Genomic DNA, 11,896 nt, shown 5'->3' with positions numbered 1-11,896 from the left:
GGCCCAAAGAGAACGCTCAATCTGGGGGCCTTCCAAACCAAATTAGAAGGAGAAAAGTGCCCTAAAAAAGTTGGACTCTGCAGCTTGAAAGGATTCCCCATCCGATAGGAGTCCGCACGAAGGAGTCCCCTTTCGTCTGAAGACTATTTGTTAAAACAGATAAGGAGAAGCTTTATCCCCCTATATCCCACTTTTTCCAACGGGTGTTCGGGCCCCTCTCACCAGATACACCTCCTCGGACTCTTGCTATAGAAGGACTCTTATTCTATAAATGCAGGGAATACCCCCTATGGACCCCCTGCCGCGAAAGACTTTTGAACTCTTCCTGTTGCTCTTCTAACACCTTAATTTTGTGCTCTTGCATATGAAATTATCATTTTTGTCATAACTTCTCGTCATAATTTATCTTTGCTTTCATTTATTTTTAAATTCGAGACTAACTTAGGCACTAGAGTGCTAACCCTTTGTTTTGCAAATCCTTTTTTTTCAAGAGCCTTCACTCAATTAGCCCAAATCCACCCTCAAAATCCAAAAGTTTTGGACTTGTGCTAAAATCGCACACATCAATATTCAACACAAAATCAAATTAACTAATAATATTTAGGAAAAAAAATCATGTATTTTAGTTTTAAGAGCTTATAAATATTAAAGTAATTCTAAATATTTGATATATTCATATATAAAAATATATAATAATTTAATTTGATGTAATAATTTTTTTACATATAATATTTCAATATTTTTTTAGTAAAATGTGAAAAAGATAAAGAATTAAATAAAAGAAATAAAGAGAAGAAGATAGGACTAATTTTGTCCATTCAAAATGGTGAAAGGCTAAAAATAGGTCAAGATAGTATTCTATTCTTGTTTCTGACGCGTGTAAGCAATTTTCCACTTTTTTTAATGAAAAAGATGTTTTTAAGGTTTATAATTATAATATTTTTATTATTTAATTAACACAGATAAAATTTTAGTAAAATTTTCTTAGAATAACAAGGTGTATTATGCAATTTTCCCTAAAAAATAACGTAGAAGTAAATGCTTAGAAATTTAAATACGGTATGTTGTATTATCTCTCAAAATAGTAAAATATACAAAGTGAAACCCAAAGTGGGCTCTTATTAAAACTTCTATTTTGTGGAGAGAGCCTCAAGGTCTTCAACCATGGCGGATGCAGGTCGTAAGCCCCACAAACCCATGGACAGAAGAAACAATTTTTCCTCTTCCTCCTCTTCCTCTTACTCCAATTCTACCAAGTACCGTAATTCCAACTATCCCAAACCTTCAGTCTCAAGTAGGGATAGTTCTTGGATCACTCCTACTAAGAAATCCACCACTAGAAATTGGGATAGTGATGATGGTAGAAGAAATGATAATGATGATGGTCATCAAGATTATCCCACTTTAGTGGGCACTTGTCCTTTTATGTGCCCAGGTGTTCACATCACTCGCTTTGTCATTTTTAGGTCAAGATTATTGTTTTTCCCCTGTTGATGTTGATTTGAATTGTTGACCTGATGTTTGTTGCAGCGGAGGAGAGGGCAAGGCGCGAGAGGTTGCGGGATTTGGCTGTTTTTGAGAGGCTCCATGGAAATCCCGCTAAAACTTCACCTAATCTTGCAGTAAAAAAGGTACTATAGAAAAAACATCTATTTGCTTCCCTTGTGTTGAAGTTAAATGTTATGATCTGGTACCTGTTCCAATAAAATAATCACACACACACACATATGAATATATATATAAAATAATCACACACACACACACATATGAATATATATATAAAATAATCACACACACACACACATATGAATATATATTATATATATATATATTGAGGCAACAAGGGATTGTATGATAATGAGGTTGAAGGGGAGATATAGTTTGAGGCAATAAGAGGTTGCATTAGAAGATAGGAGATTTCTTCCTTCATAAGAGCGCAATTATTACCTCAAACATCATATAAACGGACAATAATGAGGTTGAAGGAAGGATATCATTTGAATGTGATAATAAAATCTAGGGACTGAAGAATCTCAATGATATTTTAGTATGTTCAGATTCTTTCGGGAGAATTACTTTTTTCATTCATATACTTAGCCACTTATTCACTTTTCATCTGTAAAATGTTATAGCCTAAATTTTTAGTCCTCAAAATTTTCATCTTTCAACAATTCCTATCCATTCCATGCATTTAGTTTAGTAATGCTTGGGCAGGACTCCTGCCATGCCATGCACGTGAGCATGAAGAGAGGGAAGTATGGTCTAGTTTCTTCTGGAAAGGCCTTCTCCTGCACTAGTTTGAACTTTCAACCGTTTCAACTAACTTTTCCTATCAATAAATGGCTTCCAAGAATTTGGGGCAGGGGAATACCAATACTCACCCAAAAGTTTGACTGGAAGCCATCCAACACATCCAGACATCCATAAAACTGTCAAAGAAACACTAATCAAGCTATTAACTTGCTCGTATGGATTTAAGTTCCATAGGAAACCTCATAAACTCTAAACATGTTTGTTATGTGACTTGTAGAACATGAAATTCCTACCATTAGTTGGAGTGAACTCAATAGCATATTTGCTTCTTCTCACGGTTTTGCCGATTTGTCCAAGAAATCAGCAAAATGAATGAACTCTGATATGGCTTTTGTAGAGTTAGTGGTCAAAAGTTTGGGGTTTCACTTCTAATGCACTTTGATAAATTAAGTTTATTCTAGAAATTGAGTGTGAGATTTTAGGGGAAATTTCAGCATTTAAGGTTTCGGATTGAGCACTTGTAAATTTTCGATGAAAGATTTGAGAAATAAATTCTGAAAAATGATATGGGGCCTACAAACCTAAAGACTTCCCACCTTTTGTATTCATGTGCATTGCATGTGACTGCTTTCCATCCAATCTACGTGTGAACTTTAAGCAGAGACATAAAACATTAAAAAAAGAAAGGTAAAATGTCCAAAGTTGTAACTGTTGTTGCTTTAGGGACGAAAAGCAAATAATAGGGATGAAAAATGTAGCCCGTGTTTGGATAAGTTTTCTATTTCGAATCTCAATTTTTAGTGTTTTGGACAGTGGTGGTGTTTTTATTTTGGTTTTCATGTGAGAACGGGAATGTGTATAGGTTACATATTTGTAATGAAGTACGTATAGAGTGTGGAAATGTTTGGATTAGTGACATATACTTTTTAATAGTTGGTTTTGTCCCACTTACTAGTCAATTCAACTATCAAATTGTGTCTTTCTAACTCAATTTTTCAACATGCTAAGTCGGAGAATAGGTACGAACCTCATTTTTTGAGTAATCAAGAAAGTAGGCGAAGTTCTCGAAACATGATGTGCTCCTTCTCAATACTTTGAGAAGTCGTTGTAAAAATTAACCAAATGTGAGCTAAATCTCTTAATCCAGTTAATCGGTTATCTAGTTAATAATCACACAGATCAAGAGATGAAAACTCATTAAATCTTTTATGGGTTAATATGAGAAAAATTGTTGACCTTTTTGTCTTGTGTTAGTTCTGCAGAACTATTAGCATAAAAGATGTGCAAGCTTCAGATGTGCGGCCTGTCCCAGTGTTGGAAGACACTTTAAATTATCTTCTCAACTTGCTGCATTCTAGTGATCAATCTTTTGCGGTTGTTCATGATTTCATCTTTGATAGGACAAGGTCCATCAGGCAAGATCTCAGCATGCAGAATGCTGTCAGTGATCAAGTGATACATATGTATGAGAGAATGGTATGCATATTAATCAAATATATTTGATGATTGTTACTGTTGTTATCTTAAGAAACAGTCTAATATTTGGTTCTGTTTCAATTTTTTTGTGTTTATGATGTCAGCTATGTTCTCTTCTTGTCAAGTGAGTGATAGATGTGTTTGCCTTCAGTTCCTCATTATGATAGAGTACATTCCACTTCTTTTAGAATCTAATAAATTAATATATGAGAAATAAGAAATAAATAAATTCCAGTGTTATTCTTTGATGATGCTTTCATACACTCCTATTTGATGATTTGCTGTCGTGGAGTCTTAGGTCTTTGACCATGTTTTGAGTTCATGGCGGTGCTTACGACAGATAATTTGAGCTTTGCTCATACTTTAGCATTTCTTTCTCAAATGATCTATTCTGTTGCATAGCTTTTTCATCAGTTCTTATGAAGCTTGCTTTGTTAATTGAAGTGGATATTTTGGTGCTTCATTTTCTCCCACATTTTATATTGTCAAGTGTTCACTGACTCTAAATCATTTATTTTTAATCTGTTCATTTCCTCATTTGTATTTATACAGAACTGGGATCAAAATGTCTAACTCATAATCCTCTTTTAGCAAATCAAGAGTGATACCGAGCCTCGTGGCATGGTTCACCTACTCCATAAATATAAGAGCCAAAATGAGTCAGGTAATGGTTCTTATGATAGTTAACGGATGCTGTGAACATGATTTAGGGAATAAGATTCCTTACTCTTCATTTTTCTTTGTATCAAAGAGTGTGGACAAGAGGGTCTGTCAATCACGCTCATGATTCCTTCAGGCTCCATTATGTAAGAATAAATAGTTTTTCTCTCTTGGAAATTTTTTTTCTCATTACATGAATAGATGGATTGAGGGTAAGGCAATTTCTCATGGATGAGACCGTATTTAATTGGAAATATAATTGTCTGTCAAGGAAACTGAGTGTTGAGCACTTGACAGGGAAAAGGATAACTCAATTGGTCTCTGTAAATTATCGTGGGAAGGTTAAAGTGATCAATAGTCCTTTCAATTTATACATTCCATATTGAAAGAACTTTGAGACATTTGTTTTGGGCATAATGGATATTGTGGCAACGATGCCAATGAACCTTGTAAATTTGATATCTTGGTCAAACAAAGATCAGAGGTACTCTAAACTCCTTTTACCCTATACAAAAAGTGAATGCATTGATGCGAAAGATAAGTTCAGCTTTCGTCTTATTAAAGATTTCTGCTCAGAAGGGAACCTAGGAAGGGATTCCTTTTGTTATTTTTAACTCCTCTGAGGGGCTAACTATAATTTTGGGCTTAATAACCACATAGAGGATCTGTGCTTCAGGCACTGTCTGTACAAGATGTAAGGATGACGTACCAAAAATTGTACTGTGCTCTATGGTTAGGCTGTGAGTAAAATCTCCATCATTCAAAATGGGTTCCAACTATATGGAAAAACCTTTCAAATCTCATGATCACATCACCATAAATAGCTAATTAGTTTTTAAGATTCCACTTTTTTAAGTGTCAAAATATTTCTTTTCTGGTCCTCTTTGTTTGGTGTGCAAGAGTTCCTGTCATTTGGGCCCAAATACATAGGGGTGTGCTTTTTCTTATCAAATTGCTAGGCTTCCATGACTTAGGTGTTTGAGAATTTCTAGGGTATCTCCATGTCGGGACTGCTTTCGGCTGCGTTGTGGAATTGGATGTTATCCCTGTATCCTGGAAAGTCTTCCATCTATGGAAGGTGGAAGTTCTGCGAACCATCCTCTTTGAATTGGTGAAAGAGTTGATAATTGTTTGAGAAGTTAGGATAACAAAATATTGTGATAGGCACATATCCTATCTTTCCTTCCACTTAGTTTTGATAATATTGGGAAATTCACTGATTTTAAACGAAATAGACTCAGAAAGTGGAATACATTAAGAGGTAGAAGAAGATAGAGGTGAGGGAAGATTGAATTGTATGATTCATTTCTGGGTATTACATTTCTGTTTTTCAAATGAAACAGAATATTAAGTAATGTTTGCATCAGTTTCTAATAATTGATGCCAATTGATGGTGATTTAATGCCAATGACTCTTGGCGATTCCTCCTCTTGCCAGTGTTCTATCCTTGATGTCAAAGAGTGTTTCAAAGAATGCCAATTCTCTGGAACTGGCATGTTTCATTAAGCCAATCAAGCAAATTGCTGCTTTCCTGCCAAGCCTTGGGTTAGTTTGCCTGCAATACAGAGTTTTGATAAAAGAATATGTGAATAAATCCAGGATGCACCTAGGGGAGAAAGCCTACGGGATCTGTTGGATCAAAATGGGGAAAAACTTCTTTATCTAAATCAATTACAGTTGAGTTGAGAAAGTGGTAAATCCATGGATTTATGAAGTGAGGATGGCAGCGAACATTGGAGCAATGTATGAAATCTTTAAAAAAGTGTCAGCTTAAGTGTTCTCCTTGTTTAAAAGGAAGATGTAACAATCTTAACTATAAAGACAACGTAGCAGGCAAGAACGCTTATTCCTCCTTGTTTATTTGTTCCTTTTTTTCCTTTTAGGGTTTCTTGCATTTTAATAGTCTGTGTTTAGCTTGGTGTAAATTGCTTGTAAACATTTGAAGTAATTGATGTATTGTTGTTGTTTAATCGAATTTTTTCTTTGGTTTGTTTGAATCTCTTAGTTTTGTTGTGTTTTGTTATTGTTTTTCCTTTGTAGTTGTTTGTTTCATGTCCTTTTCGGTTTAAGCTCTTACGTGTTTGACTTTTGTGGGGACTTTTGGGAGTAGTGTGGGGGTTGAGTAATTGCAAAGATTATGTCAGTCTTCAATAAGAAATGCCAAATGTTAAGCCATTAATATTGTTATATGTATCTTATGTGATAAGAAGGTTGTAACTGAATTTAATTAAAATCTGAAGATTAAGAGGGTGTTTGGCTGAGCTTATAAGCTCCTCAAAATTTTATAAGATGTTCGAGAGTTTATAAGTCTTTTAAACCGTTTCATAAATTATTTTCCAAAGAGCTTATAACATCTTGTAAGCTGTTAAAAAAAAGATGCTTAACCCATTCTTTTGTATAAGGTCTTTAAATTTCTTCAATTTTAGGGGTAAATTGCAATGAGCTCCCTTGAGGTTTGGTATAATTACAAAGACCTCCTCATTTTTTCTGGACTAAGAGGACATTTTTTTTTTTTAACAATTTTCAAACTTTTCATTTACTTCGTCCCTTTTTTTTTAAATATTTTTTTTAAAAAAGAAAAGAATACATGGATTCATTGAGAATTCCAAGCCGCCATCCAAGGATTACATAATTTCATGAAACATCAAGGGGTATCCGAAGTTTTTCAAAGAACGAGAGGGTATTCATAATTATGCCAAACTTCAGGAGAGCTCTTGTAATTTACCGTCAATTTTAACATGTTAAGACACAAAAACACTCTCACTATTTTGTTGGTATTAACTTTTACCCTTCAATCTTCATATACTTGATGTTTTGTTTGCCCCAAGTGAAATATTTGTTTATGATTCCAAATTCTAATAGTTTGGTGTAATTTTCGTCATTATTACAATATAAGGAGCTTATTATTCCAAACACCCAAACACCTTATAAGTTTTAACATCTAATTTAGCCAAACACTTTTAGATCTTATTTTTAAAATAAGATTTAAGTTAAACTATTAAAACCTCTTATATAGGAACTTATAATGTTTCAAATAAGGTTAGCCAAACAACCTCTACATGAACAGGAAAAAACGGCTTCCTCCCACGTCACTCTACTCGAAAGAGAAAGAGCATAAAAGAAAAAGATAGTAGATCTGGACAATGAAAGAAATGGAAGAATGCAAGTTCCGCTATACTTTGCATGGAAATGGATCCATATGTACTGAGATCTTCTTTTTTGATTGATATGAAAATTCAATTTATGTCTAAGTGCTAAAACTTTGTTCTTGGTGATTCTTGCTTGGGTTTGCCCTCATGCTTGTGCCTGAACCATATATTTTACAGTCACTGTGCTTCAAATTTCAGAATTTGACGAATTTAGGTGTTATCCATCGTACACACAGGTCAAGTTCCATATTATATCGCATCGCCATCTTTATAGATCTTTTGGGAATCCAAATGTTGCTTCTGTGTGTCACCTCAACATGGAACAGCTGATGAAAGCTCTAACAACTTTAAGTAATTTGTACGAAGCAAATCGAGCTTCACATTCTATGTGCCAGAATGAAGCTGAGTTTTCTTCATTTTATCTTCTTCTCCATCTGGGCTCTGACAAACAAGTAATGCTTAACCTCTCAATCACAACTAAATTAAAACTTGTTCGCTTTAACCGTGCAAGCTTCATGATTCCTTGAAATTGCTTGTCTCCCAATCTACAGGTTGAACCTTTATCTTTGTGGTTCCGCAGCATTCCTTCTCCAATCATGAAATCAAAAGAAATGTGCTTTGCCCGGAGGCTACTAAGGCCAGTAGGAGACACACCTTAGCTTTTCTATTGTTTCTAATCAGATTTAAATGACATTGCAAGCAAGTCCAATATAAATTTTCATTGGATGTACATCTCAGTTTGTTATGTGCTATTCGCAGATATTATCGTCTGGGAAATTACAAGCGATTCATTTCTACCTCAGAGAGGGAGGCATCCTTTCTGCAGTATTGCATTATTGAACCTTACGTCAATGAGGTTGTTATCTCTGTATCTATCCCTGTAACTCCTTGTGCACTCATCCACTTATATCTGGTTGCTTCTGTTTGTCATTGATAGTGATTTGGGGGTTTGTAAAGTTGTGTATCTGCAAAGTGCAGTATCTCAGCGTCTCAGGTTGAGATAAGTTATTTTGTCCTCTGATAACACTTCACTTGTGTACAATATTTGCACCGAAGTAGGTGTTCAACGAGATTTGAATGCCTGCTGGAGGGATAAGGGGTAAGGAATTGAGAAATTAAAAATAAAAAAAAAAAACGAAAACGAAAAGAATGCAGGGGAGGTTTGGCGGTCTTATTCTGGAGAATCTCCCAAAATATCACTGTTAGATAAGTGTGTCTGATACTGGTATTGCAAAATTATTTGTCTTTCTTTTAACTTACTCAAGAGTTGTCTTTCTGTATTGTTAAGTAGATTAAGGTTATGGACCCAACACATGAATTTAAAGAGTTCCTCTTATGTGGTTAAGCTTTACTCTATTGTTTAGACTAATTATTCTCTCCAGACTTTCCTGCAGTTTCTAGTTCAATGTTTGTTCCTAAGAGCTAATTCTCAGTTTCTTCCTCCAATATTAACTACATAAAGGTACGGATGTTGGCATTATCCTGTCTCAGTTATGGAGGATACAAGCTGCAACCTTATCCATTGTTGCACTTATCCAAGCTTCTGATGATGAAGGTAGATCCGTGTCATCATTTTGCTACTTATCTCTTCTCCTTTTTTAGAAGATGATCTTACTTCATCTTGTCACATTTTCTGGCTGGTAGTTATTAAAAAGATTAAAAGCATAACATGTTTAAATATCTGGTTTTTTTCAGGAATCAGATGTTGAATCCCTCTGTGCTGATTGTGCTCTTGAAACATCTAGTGATGGAACTGGAAAGGGACTCGTAGCCACCAAGCAATCAGTCATAAAGAAATCCTCAGGAGGGTTCCAGAAGTACTATCCCATGGAATCAGAACGAATAGAAAGGTAAGTTCTTTTCAAGTCTCTTCCTAGAAAGTAATGGCATATGGCCAGTTAAAATAGATTTAAAAATGCATTACTGTACAACTATGTCTAATTGGAAGATAGAGGTTTTATTTTGTGTAGTAACATCTTTTGTCAGCTATGCGGAGATGGATACTCTCTTTATCTGTCTCACTACTCACTCACTACTCCTGTGCACGAACCTGACACTTAGATGAATATAGAGAGAAGACAGGGTCAGGGCAACAGTATGAAGAAAATTTGTATGTGGCATTAGTGTTGAGCAAGCACATACATATGCTCCTCTATAGCAGATATCCATTCTTCTGCCTTTCACATTTAAAGTCTTAGATTATGTTATTTTGGGTGAGCTTCGTGTTGCAGTTCTTTTCATGTTTCTTCCCATCAACTGATTTAATGTTATTATGCTCATTACTTCCTATAATACAAGTTACAGCCCTTGTTATTTTTCTTGAGTAGTTAGTTCTTTTGTGATATTTCCAACATAAGATATCCAATACTATGTTGTTTATAGGACATACTCATCTTTGTAGTCGGTGATAACATGAATTTTTGAGCTTACCAGCTTAGATGCATGCTTGAAGTTTCTCTTAATTAATGCTAAGGACCCAAGGGATGATTACTCTATATCTTGAATTCTATTGTTCTTCTCCGCTACGAGCTTTCTGGCACTCCAATTTCTTAATCCATTGACATACGTAATGGAAGTTAGTTCATAAACTTAGTAACATCTACTTAATTCGTTTAAGCTTGCAATTAGCACATGAAGCAGCTTGAATGTGCTACTCAAATAATGGGAGAGAAATTGAATCATCAAAAAATTGGAGCACGAAGTGCAATTAGATGCATCCTTTGGGGGAATTCATAATACTATTATCAATTAGAATAATTTATGGATGGCTTTGGTTGGACTAAAAAAATCAAGTATCCAGGCTCCGTTTAGAAAAACCCCTATTGGTAATATATCTATGATTACTATGCGTACCATAAATGATTCCTGTTTGTTATTTGTAAAGTCATAACAAAAAGAAATGGTGGTGGGAGGATTTGTCCTATATGTGCAAATCCAAATCGGGCAGATCGTTACCCGGAGTAGAGCATAAATCTAAAAAGATGAAAGAGACCCATTCAGGAACAAGAAAATTCCATGGTGATTTGGATTCATATACTTAGTAACATCCACTCAAGTTGTTTTAAACTTGCAACTAGCACATGTAGTAGCTTCAATGTGGCTCTCCATAAAATATGCAGCAGCAGTGGCCTTATTTCTATTCCTCTAGTGATCTACTTTTAAGATCAGCTTTTTGCCAGACCAACAATATTATTAAAAATTGTTTTTCATTTCAATCCATTTTTTGCAACATGCAACAAGTTAAAAAACTGTTGTGTGGTTGTACTTCTGTTGGTTTTCTGAGTAGTGGATTGTTCGATGTAATGCTTTACGGTCGGGATATACTAATACATTGAAGGTCTATAATCTGAACATAAGCAAAAGGGTAGCAATAAACATTTGTATACGGGTGGCTGTACTTGCAACTTGATAAGATGATACCAGCCAGTACAAGGCTAAATGCGCATCTAGTTATTTGACTCCAGTTATATGATCAGGTTATGCACAGAGTTACCAGAGCTTTAGTAGCTGCATGTATCATCGTCTTCCTTGCTCCAAGGAAAGCCGGATCTTTAACAGGAAATTCTCTCATATACAAAAAACTGACACATTGGCTTGGATGGAGACGAGTCAAGCTCTTGACTAAATGCATGAATGGAGAATCTTGTTTTCTGCTGCTGCCTCTTCCAGGAAGATAAATCTTCCTAACTTGCTGCTCTTGTTCCTGACGATGCAAAGCATCAAGTGTAGCTGGTGTCGTATCCAAGATTATGCAGGTACTTCACCTTTACCTACTAATCATATTTGCCAATACGGTAGAGATTGATTTCGAGATCAAGCTATCAGGAAGATGGCCGCCCTTCTTGACTGGGCATGCAAATCCTCATTAGGACTCGAAGTTGCCTGCAGAATTGCATCCTGTACTATAGTTCAACTGTGTATTAGAGCCTGTTGTCTAAATTGGAGTTCAGTTATTTGCTTGGAATGTAACTTTTGACAATGCAGCCATAGCGTATCCACAGACGTCGATAGTCCAGCATCGGAACATTTATTATTCTTCTTCTGATTGTAAGATTTTGGTGGTTTTGAAGACGAGAGATATTATTAACATTTGATTTTTCTGCATCTTGTTTAGCGCTGAAAAGTAAATCAAATTATTTGATTAAAATCGACCGATAGATGTTCATTTCACCTCTTCAAAACCCAACACAATCAAGTTTGAACAAAATTTTTCATTCCATGAGTTTTTCAGCCAACCATTCTGGCGCTATGTTCTGCATCAAACTCTAAAATTGGCGAGTCGTTAGAGAAATTTATGAGCAAGAACACAGGAAATTTGTTAGCATCAGCTGTGATTAGTATCAAATGATGAAAATTAA

General features: G+C 35.2%; 1 protein-coding gene across 1 annotated transcript; it reads left to right on the top strand.

The window, feature by feature from the left end:
* The first annotated feature begins 1,091 nt into the window (after positions 1 to 1,091).
* Positions 1,092 to 11,642, top strand: SAC3C (SAC3/GANP/Nin1/mts3/eIF-3 p25 family). The gene is made up of 9 exons (XM_088885989.1): positions 1,092 to 1,435; positions 1,531 to 1,631; positions 3,508 to 3,729; positions 7,775 to 7,990; positions 8,090 to 8,175; positions 8,298 to 8,394; positions 9,001 to 9,093; positions 9,234 to 9,388; positions 11,015 to 11,642. Exons 1-9 carry the CDS (start codon positions 1,165 to 1,167, stop codon positions 11,040 to 11,042), a joined length of 1,269 nt encoding a protein of 422 aa, XP_088742115.1. The 5' UTR covers positions 1,092 to 1,164; the 3' UTR covers positions 11,043 to 11,642.
* The last annotated feature ends 254 nt before the right edge of the window (positions 11,643 to 11,896 follow it).

Source organism: Sesamum indicum, linkage group LG10 (genome assembly GCF_026168435.1).
Source record: "Sesamum indicum cultivar Baizhima isolate 11 linkage group LG10, ASM2616843v1, whole genome shotgun sequence".
Classification (NCBI taxonomy): Eukaryota; Viridiplantae; Streptophyta; class Magnoliopsida; order Lamiales; family Pedaliaceae; genus Sesamum; species Sesamum indicum.
This window is presented reverse-complemented; position numbering and strand designations above follow the sequence as displayed.